General features: G+C 50.3%; 1 protein-coding gene across 3 annotated transcripts in view; it reads right to left on the bottom strand.

Moving 5' to 3' along the window:
• SPTBN2 (spectrin beta, non-erythrocytic 2) overlaps positions 1-15,387 on the bottom strand; it is a 38,100-nt gene extending 22,713 nt beyond the window's left edge. The window contains exons 1-7 of one of the 3 annotated variants that reach the window (XM_007171031.2): positions 15,146-15,387; positions 7,974-8,152; positions 3,258-3,409; positions 2,651-2,824; positions 1,751-1,842; positions 1,513-1,593; positions 1,105-1,220 (exon numbers count right to left, since the gene is read on the bottom strand). In XM_007171031.2, coding sequence (XP_007171093.1) covers positions 1,105-1,220; positions 1,513-1,593; positions 1,751-1,842; positions 2,651-2,824; positions 3,258-3,409; positions 7,974-8,130 — 772 coding nt within the window. In that variant the 5' untranslated portion in view covers positions 8,131-8,152; positions 15,146-15,387. Of the gene's footprint in view, positions 1-1,104; positions 1,221-1,512; positions 1,594-1,750; positions 1,843-2,650; positions 2,825-3,257; positions 3,410-5,482; positions 5,913-7,973; positions 8,153-14,479; positions 14,581-15,145 lie in introns of those variants that run through there. The other 2 variants (XM_057553616.1, XM_007171030.3) reach the window with 2 other exon arrangements.
• Positions 15,388-23,843: the final 8,456 nt, after the last annotated feature.

Genomic DNA, 23,843 nt, shown 5'->3' with positions numbered 1-23,843 from the left:
GCAGGCGGGAACCACGGAAATCATCTCAGAAAGTTGTGGGATACGAGGCTTTACTTAAATATTCTTTATCATAGCTGTGCTTCTCAAACGCTCTCCAAGGACCATTGTACTTGGCCTGCTTTGATCACTAGTTAGCTGATGTTTGTCATTCTGGACTAAGAAGGCACAGGAAAAGGGACTACAGGTGGGATGGAAGACAGGGAGAAAGTAACCGAGTCCGAAATCTGCCCAAGGAGCTTCAGAAGAAGCATTTCCAGCAAGGAAGTCACTCGCTCGGCCCTTCTGTCCTTCCCTTTTCTGGCTGCACCAAGACTGCTGACTGCTCTCTGCTCTCCCAGAGAGGTGACTGAGGAAACAGGCTCTGCAGCCAGGCTGCCTGAATTTGAATCTCAGCTCCACCAGCCCTATGACCTTGGGGAAGTCACTCAACCTTTATAGGCCCTTGTCTTCTCTTCCATAAATGGAGCATGATATCGATTTCAAAGGGGGTGTTGTGAGGATTAAATTAATTAGAGCACGTCAAGTGTAGTGCCAGGTACAAAACGAGAGCTCAGTGGCCATTCCCAGTCTCATCAGCATTAGATCAGAACCACAGGGGCCAATGGATAGGGTCAACTGACCATAAGGCCAGTGCTTTGTGAGACCTCAAGGTCACGGAGCTTAATTTAGAACCCTAGAGTTTTGGAATTAGAAGGGCCCTTAGAGACCACGGAGACCAATCTTCTCATTTTAGAGATGAGGAAACTGAGCCACAGAGAGGCCAAGCGACTGGCTCTATGTCACAGAGCTGCTCCGTGGAGGGGCTGGGATAGAACCATACCCCAGGGCTCCTTCTGCCACGGGACTGCCTTTCTTCCTATATTCAGATATACTTTTCATGCCATAAAATTCACCCTTTTAAAGTATACTATTCCACGGTTTTTAGTATATTCACAAGATTGTGCAACCGTCACCACGATCTAAATCCAGAACATTTCCGTCACTTCCCAAAGAAACCCCGTAGCCATCTGAACCATCTGCAGTTCCTTCCCGTTCTCGCCGCCCTCAGCCCCCGGCACCCACTCATCTACCTTCTGTCTCTAACCCACAGCCTCTCTGCCCCACCTTCAGGATCCAGCAGCTTCGTAAGTCCCAGCTCCTTCTCAGCCAGGTTGAAAGCGTTCTGCAGATTGTAATGTGCATTACACTTCTTCAGGGACTCAAAATCCAGCAGGTCTGGCCTAGGTGGGGAGGGAATATAGAAGGTATCAAGGGCATGTGAGATTCTGAAGAGGAAAAGTAAACCACCCCTATCTTTCTCCCTAAGTCCCCAACCCTCCCCGCCCCAGGGCTCCCATTGCAAGCCCTCCATGCAGTAGGCACCCCGACATCCTGGTTCTTCTCCGAATGTTCCTTTCTTGTAACTGCCATGTAGCTCATCTCATCTCACTGCTTTGTCTATGTGTGTCTGGGCCCATGGGTCATCAACCCATCCAGTAACTCGGACAAGCTCTCGAACCCCCGTCTTCTCACCGGTGTTTATGTACAATGGCGTTGAAGGCCAGCCCATCTCTCCAGCTGGTGGTGAAGTTGTGCACATTGACATTGGGGTACCTGTAAACAGAGGCCAGGATAGACAGTGAGGAGGGCCACCCTGGTCTGTGCCTCGAGGACGGACCCCCAGCTTGTGGTTCCTGGCCCCCATCCTTCCTTTACTGCACAGCCTTGGTGCATCCAACCCTCCAAGGCCACGCTGCCTGGGCAGCCTCACCCCGCGGTCTTCATCTGGCACCACAGCAGCAGGGCATCCTTGGCTGACTTCTTCTCCTTATTGTCTTCTGTTTCCACACTTATGTCTTGGATCTAAGAAGGAAGGAAGGAAGGAAGGGAGGAAGGGAGGCCCTCACTCCCTGAACAGGGGCTCCTGGAATTATCAGAGATGCTCAGAGATACACGGCAGGAAACTGCTCCTTAGATTCCTGGATTAGGGTCCAAGGACAGAGCCTGGGGACCTTTCCTCCTGGGTTAGTGACCACAAAACTTCAGGTCAAAGGGATTTGAGGCAGCAGAATGGAGTGGGAACTCGGAAGAGTGGAAGTGCCTCGAAGCGAAGAATGCGGGTTCCTGCAGGTGGGGGAACTGCAGGTGGCGGAGAGAACATTTCCTGAGAGCTGGGTTTCAAAGGTGAAGCTGACAGAGCTCTGCTTAGGGCTGGAAGGAGCAGGGGAGGTTACACCCCGGGAGGAGGCAGGGGAATCAGGAGAGCTGTGATGGCATTAGGACACTGGACTGGCTTTGCTCAGAGCATAAGAAGGAGTAGGGCGGCTGTCCTCTTTTGAGGGAGGTGAGCAGAGTTTGAGGCAGCGGAGTGGGCTGGTGACCAGACCCCAAATGTAGCTCTAAAGCTCTCCGTGGTGAAGGACCAGTCTGTAAAATTTCCAGTCCCTTGTGCAGCGACATGTGGTCCTATAGCCCGTGACCAGTACACAGCCCAGGCCACAGGGAATTTGCCACAGAAGTCTGACAACACCCACGCTGGCCTCCACCCTGTTTAATGAGGAGCGTCCCCTGATTTGGCGTATGAGGTTCTAGGCCCCCCGTGTGTGCAGTGACCTTTGGGGCTGCAGCACTGGTGTGCAGGGCACCCACCGAGCAACACCGTGCGGGGTACCTGGAATCGAAGGATGATGGTCCACACCAGCCCGAGGGTCAGGCGGTGGTTCCCGTCCACAATGTCATGCGAGCCCACATTTTCCAGGTGCACTTTTTGCTCCTTCAGGAACTGCAGCGCCTTGTCCACGTTCTCCAGGCAGTGGATCCGCATGCGGCCCTTTGTGGGCTTTGGCTGTCGAGGGACCGGGGACACAAAGCCATGGGACCGTGGGCCTCCTCCTCCTTCCCTCCTAGCTTTCCCGGGGCCCTGCTTCCTACACCTTCCCCATGACCTCCCTCAGGAACACAGGGACCGCCCCAGGGAGCTAAAGCTGAGTTGCAGATGAGGCTTGGGGCAGATTAAGATTCCCAAGGGAATTAACGACACCCAGAGTGGGTGGGGAAAAAAATGTTTTCAATGGGGCCACTGTTCCTGTCTCCACGAAGCAATGCTGCTGGTTTAATTCACGCAGCAAAGCCTCTCAAAATGAAACCATCCTCTGAGCAGAGGGCGGCCACTGCTTTCTGCTCTGTGGTGTCACTCTTCTCGTTCAGGGCCACTACCACAGCTTGTCCCCTTGACCACTGTCTTTCAGGCTGCCTCCTCCCTGGTGACCACAGCTCACCAGTGTCTCTCCCGAGAGCACCTCGAGGAGCCTCAGGAGGTTACGTCCATCCCGGAGGTCGCTGTACAGGTCTCCCACCCGGCATGTCACCCGGGCCAGGTGAGAGTTGACCCACTTGGTGAAGGTTTTCTTCTGCACAGCTTCTCGCTCATCTGTGGCAGCAACATGGGGTCATTTCTGCCCTTCAAGTACCGTGCACCTGTTTCTAAACACCAGTTGGTGGGGTTGGGGAAGTGAGGTCTGGGGAGGAGGAAGGGCAGGAAGATGGCCGGGAGGAAAACCCATAGCTTAAAAAGCCGGGAAATACAGAAATTGGAATGAGTTCATAAGCAAGGTGAAGAACAAAGATAAGAGACGGAAAAACAGGCTTTGAGAAGAAAGGATGAAAGAAATTAGAAGCAGGGGACATGCAGGGAAGGTCTGGGATCAGGGCTCTGTCATGTAACAGTGGTGAAACGCTGTTGCTTCACCCATCAGGGCCTCACTTTCCTCATCTGTAAAATGGGCACATTACTTTCTCTTTCAGCAAGTCATTGTGTTGACTGAGACAACGTGTGTAAGATGTGGCACGAAGTGGCTCCTCAATCAGTTACTGTTTACAGGCATGATCTAACCCGAAGGAAAGAGTAAGAGTTTCTCAGGTCGGTCCAGCAGGAGGTATGGCTGTTCCCTTTTGGTGGTGGACAAAGGAGAGGGTGTGGACTTAAATTACAGCAGCCGCTGTTCCAAGTGGTCATTAGAAGGATGTGACATAATAGAGGCTGCAGGCCTCCTGAGTCAGCTTGCTCTCCTGGGATAATTTAAAGAGAAGACAGGTTCCTCTACTTCTGGGTTCATTCAATTGGTTGCAAGGGGATCCTGTCCCAGGACACCAATATTCCAATGCCAAGAGGGAAAACATCATCGTGAAAGTAGGAAACAGGGAAAACAGTGAGCCCAAGAAACACGGGGTGGGGGCAGGAAGAAGCCAGGCAGAGCTTAGCACCAATCTCAAAAAAAGTGAGGAGATGCCTGTTGCCTGGCCCACAGGGGGAGCTGCTGATGAGGGGATGCTGTTACATTTCACAGAAAAATAAGAATTAAAAATATTATAAATGACAACGTGAGGGAAGAGGCTCAGGCCATCGGAAGCTGCTCCGGCCACTAGGATTTCCACCAGTTCTCCCCAGAGGAGCCCAGTGCAAGGACCCAGTGCAAATGGCCAGGGCCTGAAGAGTCACTTGTCCTTCCGTCTCAGCACCAGCATCTCAGAAACCGAAAAGACTCACCCCTTAATCTCACATTCCTACGCACCTCACCCATAAAACATAGCGACACACCCATGTCTATTTCTGTCTTTCTTACCTCCAACCCCGTACCTGGGACAACCTTGGGGTCCTAACAAATGCTCATTTATCCTGATGCTCTGTGGGCCTTCTCTCAGGGTCCACAGGCCCTGCCCGAGCCGGGGACCGCCCGGAACATCAGCCATTACTGGATCCATGGAGTCTGCCCTGATGCCAGGCACACGGGGGTGAGGCCATTTTGGCGCACAGGTAGCATGAAAGGGGAAGACGTGGAAACGGGGGCAGCTAGGAGAAAAATGTGCAAATCCAAGCGCCAGGGACAAAGTGTAACTTTACAAGGCGTCCACGGACACACAAGACACAGTGGCTCCCAGAGATACACTGGAGTATGGCCGCCAGGGTGAACACAGCCTGCTCAGACATATACCTGAGCCTGTCTGCACCAGCTCCCTTTGACACTCTCCCTGGTTTCCACACACACTTAAGACACCCACTCAGAAACCCAGTGCAGCACAGACACGCCCTAGGTCCCTCGCCTACTGGCTCACTCTCCCTGTCTCCTTCCCTGACCACCCCAGCGGGCGTTTCCTCCCAAAGGCCGGAAAGCCTCAGCGAACCACGCTCGCTCCTCGCCTTCGAGGGCACACGCCCAGCGGGGCCCCGCCGCCGCCACCGTCACACCCGCTCTCGCTCTCACCGCCCCTCCAGCGGGTCCAAGCCTTTCCCGATTCTGTCAGCATCCCCGTGTTTTCCGGCCACTTGTAATTACTCCCCCGGCACTTTGTCTCCCAACACAAACGTCTGAGTCACAGAAGATGCTCCCCCCGACCCCGGGTTCCTGGCTCCGGCTCCTCTCCCACGCCCCCCCCACCCCGGGCGCCTCGCTCCGCGGGACCCCCTCTCCGCGCGGCTCCCCTCCGCTCGCCCCCCGGAGCCCACCTTGAAGCTGCTTGAAGCGTCCCTCCAGCACGCTGGCGCGCTGAGCCGGGCTGATGAAGGCAGCCGGCGAGAGCGGGAGGCCCCCGGGGTTCTGAGACTCTTCCACAGCCTCGTAGTAAAACTCGCCGGCCCCGTTCAGGCCGTGCCCGTGCGCCCTGCTCACTTCGTGCCCGTTCATGCTGCTGCTGCCTCTCACTCTCCCGGGGCCCAGAGTCCATGCTCTGCCCGCGCCGGGGCGGGGCGCCGAGGGTCCGCTCCCCCTCGAGCCTGGGGTCCCCGGGTGGCAGGGGGTGTGCCTCAAGGACGGTGGAAGTTTCGAGGAGTAGGAAAAAGGGGTCACGGGATGTCTGAGCCCCGAGCTCCGGGACCCGTCGGCAGAACACACCTGGCTGCGGCGAGAGGAGACGGAGATAGCTCCAGACAAACAGGTCGGACAGTGACGGGGGAGGGGTGGGAGGCGGAGCTTTCCGGCTGGGGCAGGGCCAGGCCCCGCGGGCCGCAGGAGGGAACTGCCAGCGCCTTAGAGACCTGCCCGTCTGGCCCCCAGTTGCCTCCGAGTATGCAAGACCCGAGGGAGAGGCCCCCGAAGCAAAGTCCTGCTTTCCCAAGGTCTGCAGGTGTGTTGAGGATGCCCGCTCTCTGCGACTCTGGGAGGTCCCCCCTTCAGGATGTGGGCTTTGAGCCCCAGCTCAGGGAGCAGAGAAAGAGAAATCCTTGAAGGGGCAAAGCCAGCTCAGTAGTACTAGCCAGGCACTGTGCTAGGTGTTTGCTTATATTCCTTTATTTGTGAGATAGGTGTTGTTATCTTCCTCTCTTGTTTGTCATCCTCACCTCCAGTACCAGCTCCTTCCCTGCCATGGGGCCCATCAGGCCCCCAGTACACCCACTGCCGGGCACATCTACCCGATTTCCTTCCTACCTATCTATGGGCTTCAGCCCTTGTCACTTACAAGCTACTCTTGCCCTTCTCCCATCTTCCTTCATTCAGTATTTATTTGGCACCTACCGGTGCGAGGCGCAGTGCTAGGCAAAGCCCACACAGTGACACCTCCACAGGAGAGCCCCATTTAGTGGTGGAGATAAACACCTATGGACAGCATGAGGTGGCATATGTCGCATGCACAAACATTGCAACCGTCCTGGGTATCACGTGTCGTGTGCACACAGACATCATGACCATTCTAGAGGCTACTCTTATCCAAAATCAGGGTACCAGGGAAACTTTCCCCCAAAGAGGTGAGATTCTCCATAACCCATGTCTTCTGCCTCCTCTCATCTACAGAAACAGCAGTATGAGTATTTCACAAGCCAGCGTGTAGACCTGACCAGAAGGACAGGGAGGCCCAGCAGAAAATGATAAGGGATCCCCAGAAGCAATGGCTACCACATGGGGATCCTCAGAATGGTGTTGGGCTGGCGGAAAAGAATTACCTGGAGAGCTTAAAAATTCCGATTCCTGGACCTTAAGTCCAAAGATTCTAATTCGGTGTGTCCAGAAAGGGGTTTGAGAACCTATATTTGTGAAAACATCCATGGGTGATCCTGTAAAAAGTGCAGCCAAGTTTGGGAACCACCCCCCTCAGTGTCTCCCTTCTTATAGGAGGCCACCCCACCCATGCTGGGAGCATCACCTCTCAGGAAGGAGGAGCTGTGACCTCTCCCACTGCACTGGGCTGGGAGGCCAGCAGGTCAGTGGAAAAGACAAGGGTGGCATGGAGGAGGGAAGCCAAAAGGGTGGGTGGCCTTGGGGTGTGTGGGTGACTCAGCCCCACGACAGCCGCAGCCGGTGGTGTCAGGTGGCAGCCGCACGCTTGTTGCCATGACAACTCCTCCCCAGAACGCAGGGAGGCCCGTCGAACGGGTTTGCTTGTGCTCACAGGGGCTGAAGGAGAGAACTGAGGCCATAGGGGAGGGCAGGGGCTGAGGCAGGCGGGAGAATGGGCGGCTGCAGAAACCAGAGGCAGGCAGAGGGAACCTGTTTCAGGGAACCAGTAGATGAAATAGAGGGAGGAACAGGCGGCAGGTGGAAGGAACAGGTGGGGAGGGAGCGGAGAGGCTACTGGACTAGGAGGGAGAACAGGTGTGAGAGATGACAGTGGAAATCAAGGAAGAGACAAGAGGATGAAAGGTAAGGGAGAGGTGGGTGGAAACAGAACAGCAAGACTAAGACCGCAAAAGAATTAAGGAACATGACTCAGGGATAGAGGCCAGGAAGTCAGCTGAGCGCAGAGGGGAACACAGCTGAGTCCCAGGGTCAGCACGGCTTCTCCCTGCTTGTGGGGAAGGAAGCTGGGCATGTTATGGATTGTGCGCGGTTTGTTCTTGAGGCTGGAGTTGGGGACCAGGGGCTTGGTAGGGTGATCTGGGTTTCCCGCTCTAGTGCAGCAGCTTAGAAAGAGAGTCGGTGTTCCCATGAAGTTGAAGGACTCTTCATGACAAGCTTCCCATCCCAGCATTCTCAGCATCTCCCCCGGCCCTCCCCTGACCTCACCTGCCAGGGCCTTAATTCGAGACCTCTCAAAGAGGCGGGCTGAGCTGCTGTCATTGTCCCAGTCCGAGTCGGGCAGGTCCCAGCGGTTGTTGATGTCACTGTACTGGCCCTGGATCTCCAAGCTGTCAAAGTCTGTGGGTGACAGGGTGCTGCTCATGGTGGTGGATGGCCTCCTGCTCCTGCAAGGGGGAATGTGGCTGGTGAGACGCATCTCAAAGCCGCTGAGTCCAACACTCACCGTGTCCTCCTCTCTTCCTGCCCTAGATCTGCTCTGCTCTCCTGACGGCCAAAGGTTGCAGTCGTTGTTTTCACCAGTGGAAATCATCCCCCAGTGGGAGAGAGGAAGCCATGGTGGAGAAGCAGAGAGACAGGAACACAACAGACACACGTGGAGTGAGGCTGGAAGGCAGCAGTGTCTCAGAGCGACATAGTGGAGATGGTCTCCAGAGCCTCAGGCCAGAGAGGGACAGTGGGCAGGGGGCCGAAGGTGGCGATGGCCCTCAGCGTGGCTCAGGACAGCAGTGTGTACACCAGGGCAATGCAGGGAAGCAGGCCTGGGACCCCTTGGGCAATAGTGAGTATAAACCGGAGTTCTTTCATTCCTGGTTCCACAAACTGTTCTGAGTGCCCCCCGCCCCACCCCCAAGATGGCCTCCTATACCCTGTAAGCCAGGGATCCCCACCCCCCGGGCCGCGGACCGGTATGGGTCCACGGCCCGATAGGAACCAGGCTGCAGAGCAGGAGGTGAGTGGCGGGTGAGCAAGCGAAGCATCACCTGCAGCTCCCCATCACTCCTCATCGCTGGCATTACCACCGTACCCCCCACTCCCATGAAACCAAAAGGTTGGGGACTGCTGCTATAAGCGATTTGAGGTGAAAAGACCCACATCCTGCTCTCAGGCCAAGATGCATCTATGATACACCAGGAAGACTGATGCACTGCTAGTAAGTATGGATAAAGAGCCCAGGAGTTCAAAGGAGGACACAGTATGGTTATCTCCCCTTTTTTTCCTTTTACTTGTGACAGAGAATACTTAATAGGTGCTCAATGAACATCAGCTGTGATATGTGTCCTCGCCATTTACATGCATCACCTCATCGCAACCCTCTGTGAGGCAAGGGTCCATTATCATCCCCATTTCATAGATGACGAAGTTGCTCCATGAAAGTTAAATCACGGTTCAAGGTCACTGGGAGGCAGCTGGAAGGTGCAGAGCTGGGTTTTGAAGCGAGATTCTTTTTGACTCTGGAGGACAAGCTCTTAATCATAACATTTACATGTTCCTTGAACTTCCTGGAGCCCTTCAGAGCTCCCTTCTAGGGCCCAGGCTGGGGAAACTGGGACCATGTATGCTCGCCAGCACAACTCACGACTCTATTTTACACAAACAAACCCTGTCCTTCTCCAAACTAATAAATGAGTTTCAGATTAGCTTCTAGGGATTTTTTTTTTTTAAACCTCTACTATCCAAAGTTCTCGAGTAATTCAGCAGCCATTCAAGAGAATGGAGGGGGCTGACTCTGTAACTGAACCCCAAGTTCTGCATTTCTCATTTTCCTAGTGCCTCTCAAATACAAAGACATTTTCATCCTTAGCACCCTCCTAGGGTTGGGGCTATGACCTTGGCAGTCTCTGGCTCTAGAAAGAAGGTATGGTACCTCTTGTGTGGTGTGGGGGAAGGAAGAAAGAATGGGTGGTGAGTTGTGGGTGGTTAGTGAGATGTGTTCCCATGGGTGCACAGGGCAGAACTTGGCTTCTGTCATTAAGTGGTTTCATGAAGCGGAACCTGCCCCAGGAGAAGGCCAGGACTGTCTACCCCTCCCCTTTCTCCCAAAAAGAAAACACACACAAGCATTTCCCTGGGAGTTAAGGTCTCAGGTTCCTAGATTTGGGCTTTTCATTCCCTGTAATAGGAAAGAGAGCTTCATTTTTACTAGGCCGAGGACTCCTTTCTCATTTAAAATCCATCATTTTCCCTAATCCCCAGCAGATTCTTTGAATTTGCTCTGTAAATATTTATATAAAAATAAAAATAAATTCGAGGGCAGAGTCAAGTCATCCTGAGCAAAGAGTGCTGTAGGCAAGGTGTGACTTGAACTAGAGTCCCCGAATACTCTCAGCCACTGGACAGGGAAGCAGCCGAAGCCCTGGGACCAATTCAAATTCCATTTCTCTGGGCCCCTCAGATTAGGGCTTCTTCCACAGCAGCCATGCTCACACTTAGCTCTGGGATGCACATTTCTAGCACTCCCACTCTCCCTGCACAGAGCTCTCCACAAAAAACCCTACATACAATGTCCCGCCTTCTATTCTGTGACCCTTTTTCCTTTTATCAGGAGTCACAAACCTACTAAAGCCAGCCCCCAGGGGTATGGCCAATGAGTTGTTATAAAAGAACTAATTTGGGATTCTTTTAGGTGGGCTTGCGCTTTCCACTTCTCTACAGGCCCCACCATTCCCTGTTGGCTCCTTCCCAGCCTTGTCACACATTTTTGTTACCTGCTTGGCCCCTGAAGGCCTCTGAGGTTTTCGCACCTTGTTTTATATCTTTGTACTCCACAAAGAGCAGAAACTTAAAGAAGCAGACTGTCAGACCCCATCTCCAAACTGCTGTGTGTCCCCAGGACCTCTGGAAGCTGTACAAAACCTAAACATGTACCGCTTTGGCTTCTTTTTGGTGATCCAACTTTGTCCTCCCGACGGATCCTATTGGGACCGAGGCATGGGATCCAGACCTCTCAGGGAGGTCTGGGTGTTACAACCTCTCCTATAACTTGGGGGAGAAAATATGAAGCTGGAACCTCCCCTTCTCCCAAATAAAATGGTCCCCTGGCTAAATCCAATTTGAGACATACATGCTTTTCATCCTGAGTTTCCAAGATGCCTCCCATCATATAGATAAGGAACCAAGATGGCACTGGTGTCCTTAGATCAGTGGTCCCCAACTTTTTTGGCCCCAGGGACTGGTTTCGTGGAAGACAATTTTTCCACGGACGGTGGTGGTGTGGGGAGGGTGGTTCAGGTGGTAATGTGAGCGATGGGGAGCGATGGGGAGCGGCAGATGAAGCTTCACTCACTCACCCGCTGCTCACTCCTGCTGTGCGGCCTGGTTCCTAACAGGCCACAGACCCATACCGGTCCACGGCCCGGGGGTTGGGGACCCTTGCCTTAGGTCACAGGACCCCATGGGGCCACCATGTTGGAACTCCAAGGAGTTTATTCCCATAGTGAGTGATGCTTTCTGGTGTCCTTCAGCACAGTGGCTCTGAGAGCCTCTGAGTTTTGGTTTTCAAGCATTTGGGCTCTGCAGACCCCGGGCCTTTTGGACAATGTGCTGTGTTCTGTGTTCCCTGCTGCCATGTCCAGAGTCCTGTAGTTTTCTGGTTGAGTTTCTCTACATAGATCCCACCCTGGTTTCTTTTCTCTGATTTATCATTCCTCGCTTATGATTTGGGTCTCCATGCTCATTTCCTTAGTCAGCCTGTGCCCCAGCCCCACGACCCCCTAACTCAACTCTGTGCTGGGGAATCATCAACCTGATTCTTCTCCATGGATTCCTGGACTCTGGCGATAGGACGGTACAGCAGCTAATCCAGATTACAGTTTCACCAATGCCTTATTCTTAGCCACTGACCTGGAGGCCAGGCCCAAGTAGCTTACATTGTTCATGCTACGATAAAGCCAACTCCCACCAGCTGCAAGCTTGGGGTCCTGCTAGATTATATGCCCAAGCGCTGCTGGATGCAGATTCTGCTCAGCCTAGTGCTGACCCTCAAGGGCAGCTGCCCCCTTCCCCTTTCCTCCCTTTCGCTGGCCTGTAAAGCTAGAAATCCTATCCCCCCGGGCTAGAGTCTGTCTTGTACCCTAATTCCTTCTCTCGCCACATCCTCCTCCTGATTAATTCTTTCCCTCCCTCAGAGACAGTTGATCATTCCCTCCTCTGTGCTCCCACAGCACTTCAGCATGCAGCTATTATTACACTTATCACATTGTATTACAGTCAGTTGTTTATGTGTCTCTCTGCCTGCTCCACTTTTAACCCACTGAGGACAAGGGCTGCATCTTACTCATGTTGGTGTTTTCCCAGTATAATAGGTATTCAATAAAGAGATATTGAATGAACTAATAAAGACCTATTGTATAGCACAGGGAACTGTACTCAATACTCTGTAATGACCTATACGGGAAAGGAATCTAAAAAAGAGTGGAGATATGTATATGTATAACTGATTCACTTTGCTGTACAGCAGAAACTAACACATTGTAAATCAACTATGCTCCAATAAAAATTTTTTAAAAAAGAAAAAAAAGAACATTTAAAAAAGAGACATTGAATGAATGGGCCATAATTCTTTTTTTTTTTCTCCATCAAATTCATGTCTTTTTTAGGTTTAGAGAAAAAAACACAAGGAAAGAATGAAAATGGCATCAGAGAAGACCCTCTGCTTCTCATCTGGAGTACCGTCAGTGTTGAGCTCTATAGTACAGGATCAGGGATTCTCAACCTTGCATGAATCGTAATTACCTGGAGGGCTATTAAAACACAGACCACTGGGCCCTGCTCCCCAGAGCTTCTGATTCAGGAGATCTGGGGTGGGGCCTGGGAATTTGCATTTCTAAACTGTTCCCAGATGATATTAAAGCTACTGGTCTGGAGGCCACACCTTGAGGGCCACTGTTGTTCAAAGATGAAGAGCAGTTAGAATTAGTTAGAGAAGCTATGAGGACAGAGAAGACACAAAGTTTCGGGGGTGAGTGTGACCTGAGGTTAGCCCCTGGGTCTGTTTAGGCTCTCTCCCATGCTAAACTCAAATACAACTTCCCCTCAGAAACCCCAAGACCCACAAAGAACCAGAAGCCTCAGGCAATGAGAGAGGAAAATGAAGATGGAGTGGGCTCTAGATCTAATGAGACAAATAGAGCTGATGGCTGGACACAGGCGAATCGCAGATGTGCAGAAGGACGACGATATGGCTGGAGACGCTGCTGGGAGGTGGAGTTGAACAAATGACAGCGGGATGAATAACAGATGAGAAGGAATGGGGACTTTGGCAAAGTAAAAATCTTATTTGACTCAAAGTATGAGTGGACCAGCAGAGAGATAAAAGGAAAAAGAAATCACAAACAAACTTGGGGCTCCTAGGACAGCAAAAGGAAATGCCCGCAGGGCAACCAGAGAACCGAGAGACGAGAGACGAAACCCCAACCATTTCCCTCAAGGCTGTATTCCTGATAAAGCACCAGGAACTCTCCTCCAAGGAACTTAGGAACTGGGCTGAAGAGTGGGACTGGATTTTTGTTTGATCTTCTCCTTTAGAATCCTCCACTCAGGGCAGAATTATTCAGATTAATTTCCATTCCCTTGCTACGTCCCTCCCCCAAGTCTGTAACCGATGGGTTACATCAGTTTCTCTAAGGGACAAAGCTAAGATCCCTATTAGCTTTTTTCTCCCTTATCCCTTGCTCTTCTGAATATGCCAAGAGGTTGCCCAGCACCTCAAGCTAAGTCACGTATTTGGAATTCACTCTGCCCCCTTCACCTTCAAGGGAAACTGGTATGTAGACACCGTGCCGGTGCCTGAACCGACCAGCTCTCCAGCGCCGGAATTGTGGCTGCTCTTGGAGGGGAGGAGGGCAGCTGAGAAACAACCCACGGAGACAGCATGTAGCAGGTTAGGACAGGGGCAAGCCTGCAGATCAGACAAGCATGTAATGCCACGAGGTTAAAGGGGCAAAGTCGTTCTGAGCCACAGTGGATGGTAAATGCCGATTGTGGTGCTGGAGTTGGAACCGCTCAGGAGGAGGCCTTGCCCACTAGTTCTGTGCCCGCGGACTCCAAGCCCTCTGCATATCTCGGCCACAGGGACACCTTACGCTGCCTCTTCCCCACCACCCGCAGGGGCTTCATTCTCCCTTCTTCCTCTGCGAGTGTTCCGGTCACCACAGCCAACCATGTCCCTCTCTCACACACACTGTGAGGGAGCATAAAAGGAGAGCATGCAGCTAGCTACCAGAGGCGAGGAGAAGCCCACCGGCTCCAGAGGGAGCCCCCAGCCAGCTCCCGAGAGGGAGTCGGGCGCTCACAGCTGCGGGGCAGAGACAGCCAAGCGTGTCCGCAGCACTTGGACCGGCGCCGGCCGGCCCGCCTCCGCGATGCGAACAGCTGGCGCTGTCAGACACGCTCAGAGCCCAGCGACCCGATCCCTTAACGCGTTTGTCAGCCCCAACTCTTCCAGACTCTTCTCTGGTCTCCGGAAAGGCCCGCGTCCCGCAAGCCTCGATCCCCGCTGCCCGCACACGGGTACCTGGGTGGCTGGCACTTGACTCTCCATCCTGTCCCCGGGACCCAGCGGGAGCGAGCGCCAGGAGCCGCATCTTCCCACCCCTGCTCCCCTGGCCGGCCCCGACCCCGACCCCGACCCCGACCCCGCCGCCCGCACGCGGCCGCACAAAGCGCACAGCCCCGCCGGCCGGGACAAAGCGGGCCCGGGCACCGGCACCTACCTCGGTGCGGAGCGCCGGCCGGACAGCCGGGAGCGCGACGGGCGGGGGCGCACCGGTCGTCGCCGCGCCCGCAGCCCAGCCGCGAGGGGCGGTTGCGGGCGGCGGCGGGGCGCACGGCAGGCTGCAGGCGGGCGCTGTCACGGGGCGCGAGCGGCGCGGGGAGCGCGCGGGGCCGGCGGTGGCGGGGCGCGGGCGCGAGCGACGGGACTGCGGCGCCGCGGAAGGAGGACAATAGCCTCCCCCTGCCGCAGGCCGCCGGCTCCCGCGGGAGGCTCGGGACCATCTGGAGCCGGCAGCCCCGCGGGGCTCGGGGCGGGGCCCGAGTCACCCCCTCCCCGCCCGGCGCCATGGCAACCGCGGCCCCTCTTGGGTCTCCGCTCAGCTCCCCAGCCCGGGGTCGCTGACCTTCCCCGGGGCGAACGCGGCGTCGGCTCCTCTGCCGGCTCCCGACCTCCCCCCACCAACCCCCTGCCTACCCTGTGAGTGCCCCCAGAGCCCCGCCTTCCGGTCCTCGCCGGCCCTGGTCACCCTCGGGCCGTCCGGGTACCCCCCACAGCTTGGGGGCTCTGTCTCCGCAGTTTGAGTAGCCCACCTTTGTCCCTACTCCGCTTTTCGCCCCAAATCTGTATCCCCGGGACACGCAATGCCTCCTTTAATGGCACTCACCGCCCAGAAGATTTCCCAATATTCAGCCTCTGTTTCCCGTTTCAATTTTTCCTCTTTGGGCACCTCCAGTCAATCCATCTCCCTTTAAGCATTTCTTTCATCCAGCCCTTCTCTCTCTGGTCCTCCTTCGGTCAGGTAGGCCGGCTCTCTTTCCCAAAGCATCTCCATGGTACATGTGGAGATTCGTCTCCTCGCAGATCAGATTCTCAGAACAGTCATCACTGCAGCTTCTCTCAGCTCCTTCTCAGCTCCTCTCATTTATCAACCAGAATTCCGGCCTACTCACTGTCTTAAAAGGGAATGGGGGTGGGGACGGACATTTCTCAGCCTGTCACAGCTGGGTTTCTCCTTGGTTTAGTAGCATCGGAGTGGTCTAAGGTGGAGTGGTCTAAGGTCTAGTGGTCTAAGGTCATCGAATAGTGAATTGCTATCTCCTTAAGAGAGGAAAGAATTATGCCCAAATCATAAAGTTATAGAGTGCCAGGTAGGTGCTAAAAGTGCGTTATCTCATGTGACCCCCCCCTCCCCAACTCCAGCTCTAAGAGGTAGGTACAGTTCTTTCATACTCGGAGACTAAGCTAAGAGATGAACTAGTAATAATAGACTGAGCTTTGTACAGAGCAGTCTGAATTGAACCATTAGATTTTACTGCCCCTGAAGATGTGGGTCTGTTTCTACCTGAGAAATGCTTGAAATGGCCAAGTAAGGGCAATGTGAAGAATGGGCTTTGCCTGAATTATTGATTTAAGGTTTTGTTTATTTATGAGTAATGGCATTTTAGGATTTGGCTCCTTTCTGGAAAGGTATACATAATGAAACAAATATGTAAGTATTTGAAGTACTTTTCAGATATGATTTTGGTAAGGTGAAATCGTTTGTGTTAAACCCACTTGAAAACATTTTCAAGGTTAAAAAAAAAAAAGCCCTGCTACCAATCCAAACTAGTTGTGTCATCTCACCTACCTGGCCTCAGTTTTCCTAGTCTATAAAATGGGTTGGGAGAGGGGTTGTTGTGTTAGTTGCACTAAAAGAAGAACTTGAAGTTCTCTCCCAGCTCTGATAGTCAGATTCCACCATTAAACTGGAACCAGGATTCTACCACCAAACTGGAACTTGGCCTTCCAGAGTGCACTTCACTGTTAGCTGTAATTCAGTCTATTTATTTATTAACAGTCACTCCTCAGGCAACAAAATCAAAGAAGTGACGGCATAAGCTACAGCTGTTCCCAAAGGTAGTAGTGAGTGCATTCAGGAGGAAGGGAGCACCGAGGTGTGCTTTTGGTCATCAAGGAGACTTGGTCAGGGATGTTAAAGCTGATGGGATGAGAATCAGCCAACCTGCTGCTGCTGTACTGGTTATGGGAACCGAGGGTCTCCACAATAGCCTATTAGATTGTGACCCAACTAGAAGACAAGGATATTAGATTTTATGATAAACATGACAATAATATCTTGTATATAGTGATTTCCCCTTTTCAACATTACATAACCCTTTTAAAAGCCTCATAAAGTAAACATTCTCATTCTCATTTTACTGATGAGCAAACTGATGCTCAGACACCTAAGTGAATGCCCAAGCACATAGAGTTAGTTCGTAATAGAGACACCAGGTCTTCCGATTGATTCCTCATATGTTCTTTCCCCTCTGCTAGAGAGGGATTATAGAAGAGTGGTTAAAAGCATCAATTCTGGGGAGGCATGGATTGGGAGTTTAGGATTAACAGATGCAAAATATTATATATAGAATGGGTAAACAACAAGGTCCTACTGTATAGCATAAGGAACTGTATTCAGTATCCTGTAATAAACCATAATGGAAAGGAATATGAGAAGGAATATATATATGTACAACAATCACTTTGCTGTACAGCAGAAATTAACACAACGTTGAAAATCAACTATACTTCAGTAAAATAAAATTTTTAAAAAGTATCAATTTTGGAGTCAGACTCCTGGGTTTATTTAATTTTTTTATTATTATTTTTTTTATGGCTGCATTGGGTCTTAGTTGTGTCACTCAGGATCTTCATTGAGGCATGCAGGATCTTTTGTTGTGGCACGCGGGCTTCTCTCTACTTGTAGCGTGCGGGTTCTCTCTCTAGTTCTGGCACGCCGGCTCAAGGGCACGCGGGCTCTGTGGTTTGCCGCACGTGGGCTTTCTCATTGAGGCGCCCAGGCTCAGGAGTCGTGGCGCCCGGCATTAGTGGCCCCATGGCATGTGGGATCTTACTTCCCCCGACCAGGGATCAAACCCGTGTTCCCTGCTTTGGAAGGCAGATTCTTTACCACTGGACCACCAGGGAAGTGCCGACTCCTGGGTTTAAAACCTAGTTTTGCCACCTCCACCTGTTGACCTTGGGCAAGTTACTTAACCTCCCTGGAATTCAGCTTCCTCATCTTAAAATGTATCATAATGTGGGGATCAAATGAGTTATTGCAGATAAATTACCAGAACGGTGCCCCGTACATAGTAAGCACTCAACTAGTGCCAGCTATTATTTTACCATATTATCATTTTACCATACTGTTTCCCAATTTGGGGAGGAAGCATGTTCAATAAAGAGAACACTGAGATCGCTTGTCTCAGCTCTGTAACTGAGTTGCTTTGGAAACTTGTTATTTTGCTCTGTAGTGCATCGGTACAGTCAATGATGAAGAAAATATCTGCTTTCTTTTTACATGAGTGGCAAAAGTGAATGGAGTGATGTCCACCAAATATGCTGAGCTTCTCAGAGAAATCCAGGTTTGCTGCTTACGTTACCAAGATTCATGGAAAGGTCTTGGTAGGACATCCTGCCACCAAACCTACAGGCACAGATGAATTCTCAGCTTTCGTTCCTATACCATGGAAGAGGTGTCCCTCCTTCCATCTGAGACTGATTCTTCCTGCTCCTGCCCTAAGTCCCATCCCCTCGCGCAGCCCCATGGCTCTCATCCCTTCTGGCGAGTTCCCTGTCCTCTGGCTCCTTCCCATCAGCATTTAAACATGCTCAAGTGTCTGCCAGCTTAAAAATGTAGTGAGAAAACTGGATCCTTCTCCATGTCTTGCCCTTAATCTTTATGATGACAGTCTTCTAGAGTCGTTTGAACTCATTGGCTCTGCTTCTTTGCCTCCTTTTCAATCAAACATTCATCCAAAACCTACCTGCATTATATGCCAGACATCATGCTGGGATCTGGGGATCTAATAATGAGTAAAATGGACACTGTCTCTGTCCTCTTGGAGCTTACAGGCTGGTAGGGTTGATGGATATTAATAAAATAATCCCTCGGGTGTATGATCACAAAGTATTGTAGAATGAATGAAAAGTTCAGGACGCTATGTGAGAATTTAACAGTCATAACCTGGTTAGGGAGTTCGGGGTGTGGTGGGCAGGTGGGAGCGCGAGGGAGGCATCCCGCAGATAATTTGAGCTGAGATCTGAAATATCAGAAACATTAACCAGGCAGGGAACGGGGAATAATATTAGCAGTTGCTAACATTAATTGGGGACTATATTTTTATACTTTATTTATGTATTTATTTATTTATTTGGCTGTGCCTCACGGCTTGCTTGCGGGATTTTTGTTCCTTGACCGGGGATTGGACCCAGGCCCCAGCAGGGAAAGCGCCGAGTCCTAACCACTGGACTGCTGGCGAATTCTCTGTTTCTATACTTTACACATAACATTTCATTTCCTTCTTGTAACAACTCTAAGAGGTAAGTTTTAACCCCAGTCTACAGAAGAGGAGACGGAGGCATTGAGACATTAAGTGACATGCCCAAGGTCATTGAACCTGGAAGGGGTAGAACTAGGATTTTACCTCAGACAGTCTGACATTTGAACCATGTTCTTGGCTCCAGGGACACAGAGTGTGTGATACTGCAGGAGGCATGGTGTGAGAAACAGAGAGAGGGACAGTGAGAGGGAAGACAGAGGAATTGTGTGGTGAATTCTGGCTGGGAAGATAGGCAAGGGCTAGATCATGCAGGGCTTACTAGGCCATTTAAAGAATTTTGATTTCTACCTTTAGAGTCCTGGCAGCTACTGAATGATTTGAAACAAGGCAGTGAAGTGATCAGCTTTGTAGTTTTAAAAGATTACTCCAGCTGCTGTGTGGGGAACAGGTTAGAGGGGTATGTAATTTGATGTGAGAAACCAGTTAGAAGGCTACCACCGTGGTTCAGGTGAGAGAGAAGATGGTAGCTTGAACTTGGATGCTGGCAGTGGAGATGGAGGAACACATAGGTAGAAAGGATTGACAACATGTGGTGACGGGTTAGATATAGGGGTGGTCGTGAGGAAAAAGGGTTTTTCATGGATGGACTGTGCCACTGGAGGAAGGGAGGTACCATTTGCCGAGATGAGGTTTGGGTGGAGAGAGTGTTGGTCTTGGAGATATTGAGTCATCCATTGTATCTGGGTGTGGAGCTCAAAGAGGAGGTCTAGGGAATTCCCTTGCGGTCCAGTGGTTAAGCCTCTGAGCTTCCACTGCAGCAGGCACGGGTTTGATCCCTGGTTGGGGAACTAAGATCCCGCATGCTGCTGGTGTGGCCAAAAAAAAAAAAGAGGAGGTCTGGACTAAGATATGCATTTGGAAGATATCAGTGTAGAGACAGACGGTAAGTGAAGGGGATATATAGGCTTTGATGCAATTGATTTAATCCATGCAATATAACTTCTAATCCTCTAAATTTGCTTTCAACCAGGTCGTCAATAATCCTATTGCTAAATACAGTGTCAATTTCCAATTACTATCTTACCGTTTCTCTTGGCAGCAATGGACTCTAATTGTGCCTGCTTCTTGAAATGTTCTTCCTTTGGTTTAGGGTTGCCACACTCTCCTGGTTTTCCTTCAACCCCTGTGGTCCCTCCTTTGTTTCTTTTGTGAATTCCTTTTCTGCTTGTCAAGTAAATTGTTGTTATTGTTGGTGATGGTGTTTTGTTCTAGGCCCTTTTCTCTTTCTATGCATTGTTCCTGGGTCATTTTATCTACCACTCTGCAGCTTGAGTGCTCTTTTTAACACAACAATCTGACAGATCACTTCTTTGCTGAAAACCCTTCAGTAGCTCCCCAACATCTTTGGGATAAAGTCTAAAGTTCTCGCTGTTCCTTCCTCCACAAAGCCTTCCCTGGGCTCCAAGTCTGGGGCGGGGGTCTTCTGGTATCACACCATACTGGACCGTTACTGCCCATTGGTCGTGTTTCCTCTTAGAGCATGAGCTCCATGAGGGAAGAGAGAATATCCCTTTCATAGTTGTATCCTCAGCAGAGCAGACATGTAGATACCTGTGCAACAAATCAGTGAATAACATGAAAGACCTTGGGGGAGAAGGTGATTCCTTGTTGTAAACAGAAGCAACTAGATGTTTTCATACCAAACAATGTGTTTTCCATTTCTTTTACCCCTAATCTATCCCCCATCACTTAAGCAGCAGCAAGCGCTTTCTAGATGTACTGCCCTCTGCATAGAAATGATACAGAAGATCAAAGTCTTGGTTTTTGAACTCTTAACTAGACCTTTTAAAATCTATTGCAGAGAAGATGTTCTTGAAAGCTTCAGTCTTTTTAATTGTAAGAGCCAGGCTCTTGAGAGGGATTTTTTTTTTTTTAATCCAAGAGACATCTCAAGAGCCAGAACCTGATGAACCTAAAGTTCAGTTTATGCCATCAACTGTCGAATTGGAAAGAACATGTGAGTTTCCCCTTCACACAGAAAATATAATCCTTTTCGAGCTTGGAGCAAAACTGAAAAAGATTGGGAAAGAAGAACAAGAGAGTTTAGGTGCAACAGTGGGGTTTTGTTTTCTGTTCCCCCCACCAAACAATAGTAGGCAGAGGGGGTTCATGCTCCAGTTCATTCCTGGAACTCTGAGGAGACACAGCCTTTCAAAGTACGCTGTGTCAACAAGGGCAACTGCCACAGAATAGAAGTGGCACCGTCACCTGTGTAGGCAAAGTAGGTCTGAGATGTATTCCATCTCCTCACCACCCCCAGGCTTCTCACCCCCTAAGCCCAAGTCTCCTTGGCTCGTCGACCTTTGGAGGAAATCGGAAAAATTCCTTGGTGCCCAGCCCCTGAGAGGAGAGTGAGAGTGAGCTGAGAACTGGGTGCCTGCAGGGACTTGTGTTGGGTAGGGGGTGAGCACCCCACAGTAGAGGCTGAGGGGGTACGTGGCCCAAGCCAGGGACCCGATGGAGGCTCAGATATACCAGGAAGAGCTGCAGTGGGAGCCACCACTGAGCTCCCCACGAAGCAATCACTGCTCTTTGTCTATACCAAGACCACAGCTTCCACTCACCAGAGAACATCATCTCTGCAGCAGATGCAGTGCCCAATGGCCAAGACCAAGTGAAGGCTAGAGTTTATCAGTTAGGCAAGAGAGCACTTGACCGTAAAGCCCGTTCCCTGGCACCAGAATAATACATAAACCACAAAGTAGAACATTGTGAGAAGGGGATTGGGAGGAGAATCCTAAGAGACTGACTTTAAAACTTGAAATGATTGAGTTGTCTGGAATCGGCGTGGTTTACTATTTTTCTGCCATTAGGAGAAATGGGGGCTGAAGAGCTAGGTCGAGAAATAAAGAAAATTACGTATTTCCTCACCTAAGTCTATGACCTGAGGTTGTAAAGAAGCCTGCTGTACAAGTAAAGGTCAGAAAGGTGGGCTCGCGAGGGGAGCTCCAGGAATTACAAGGACTGACCTGATTTCCCGAGACAACCGTGGACCAGGAGGCCTGTGTAACACCAATTCAGACATGATTTGCAAAGGATGATCATGTATTTGAAAGCAAAATTCTGAGGATGAGCCAAGATAAAGTCTCAAGTCAAATGGGGAGTTCTGATGGTGGTCTGAGGAGGAGGGGTGTGGAGGACGGAAGAGCCCTACCTGGAGCTCCCTTCTATAGTGTGAAAAAGCCTGGGGTTCTAAGAGCCTCACGGGATGCGTTCTGAGCTGAGCATTGTTGTGGTGCATGCTGTTGTTGACTAAATTGGAGAAACTGGAACTGATTTGAGAACATAGAAGTATTACATCCATTTATCTTTGTCCAGTGTGGATTCAAAACAGTACTTATTTATGGACCATCCCTCCCAAACTATTTTTAACTTGCAGACTTAAGCACCATTAAAAACTGGACCTAAAAACACATTTGAATGATTCCAACTCACCTAGGAACAGGCTGGGCTCAACCACGATTCTCAATACTTTTGATTTTACCTGTCAATAATGAACTACTTTTTTCTTCTAAGAAGCTTATGCCACAAACCCCTGGGAGTACACAGACTCCCATGAAAAAGTGTCTGATGATACCCATATATCTGAAATAAAATTTGGCAGTATCTGCTTAGTGCTAATAACTGAAGGGATGTCTTTGGGGTTCCTTGATCAAATTGCACTGGAAAATGTGAGTTGTGCTGGGAAACTTACAGTGCCAGAACCCAAAAAGAGTAGATTCTGTGTCCATCTTTGAAGCTATAGAAATCTCAGGTCAGTTTTCTGTATCGTAGCCTGATTTACTTGTGCTGTGGCACATAGCTAGGAGTTAGTCATTTCAACTATTATTGGCATCTGAAACTTCCCAATGGTTAAGACACAAGGTTCTAGAGTCTTGTGACCTTGTTGAAATTCTGGGCCATCACTTTCTAATTGTGTGATCTTGGACAAGTTATTTAACTTCTCTAAGGCTCAGATTCCCCTGGAAATAGAGGATCATTCTAAGGGAAGTTGTGGTGAGAAATTAAATAATGCATGTCAGGTGCGTGACACCTGGTGCCAGGTAAGGGCTCAATAAATGTTAGCTATTGCTATTATCATTATTTTACTTGTTTTGTATGTAGGCAAATCTTCCCTCAAGTAAAACATCATGTATGAAAATCTAGACTTGCAAAAAATGTTAAATGCTGGGGGGGGGTTATTTGCATTACAAAAGGAATTTTTAGTTAATGGAAGAACTGATAACAGGGTTCCTTTCAGACAGTCAGTTTCCCAGTATGTTTAAAATGATTTGATTCACACAAAACTGGGTTTACACGTTTTAGGAACATAGCTAGTGTATAAAGCAAAGGACATCTGTAATACAATCATTCAGGCCAGGTCTGAACCATTGTGACAAGTTAACAATAACAATTCTGGGTATTCCCCTCTACCCTTTATAAAAGGATTAGATGAATTCTCCGTGGTTTCAGAGGGCAGAGCTGGGACCAATGGGTGGAAGATACAGCAGGGGAGATTTCAGTTCAATGTAATGGAAAACTCTACCAAACCACTGCTGTCCAAAACTGGAATGGATTGCCTCTGAGGTGGCATCTTTCCCAACAATTCAAGTAAATTCATCAATTCAAGTAAATTCAACAATTCAAGTAAAAGCTAGGTATCAACTTGTCAGGACAGTTGGAATGACTCTTGCATGAAATTCGGGAGGTATTTCCCAACCCTAAATACACCAAATATGCAAACTAGATCAATTCTCTGCCTTGGATACCAGGAATAGGTTGAGGAAGGAGGTAGAGAGAGGCTATTCAGGAGGAGGGGTGGAGATAAAGGAAATGAATTGGAAAAAATATTGCTCCTCTGGTTGGGAAGTACTAGATTAAATGAATTCTAAGATTTCTTCTAATTTAAAGATTCTAAAACTCTCCAATTGTTTCACAGATGTTATTTTAACCATATTCCTGGGAGAATTTTCCTATTTTAGTTGTGGAAAACTAGAA

Source organism: Balaenoptera acutorostrata, chromosome 9 (genome assembly GCF_949987535.1).
Source record: "Balaenoptera acutorostrata chromosome 9, mBalAcu1.1, whole genome shotgun sequence".
Classification (NCBI taxonomy): domain Eukaryota; kingdom Metazoa; phylum Chordata; class Mammalia; order Artiodactyla; family Balaenopteridae; genus Balaenoptera; species Balaenoptera acutorostrata.
The sequence above is the reverse complement of the archived record's forward strand: the minus strand, read 5'-3'. Positions and strand labels throughout refer to the sequence as shown.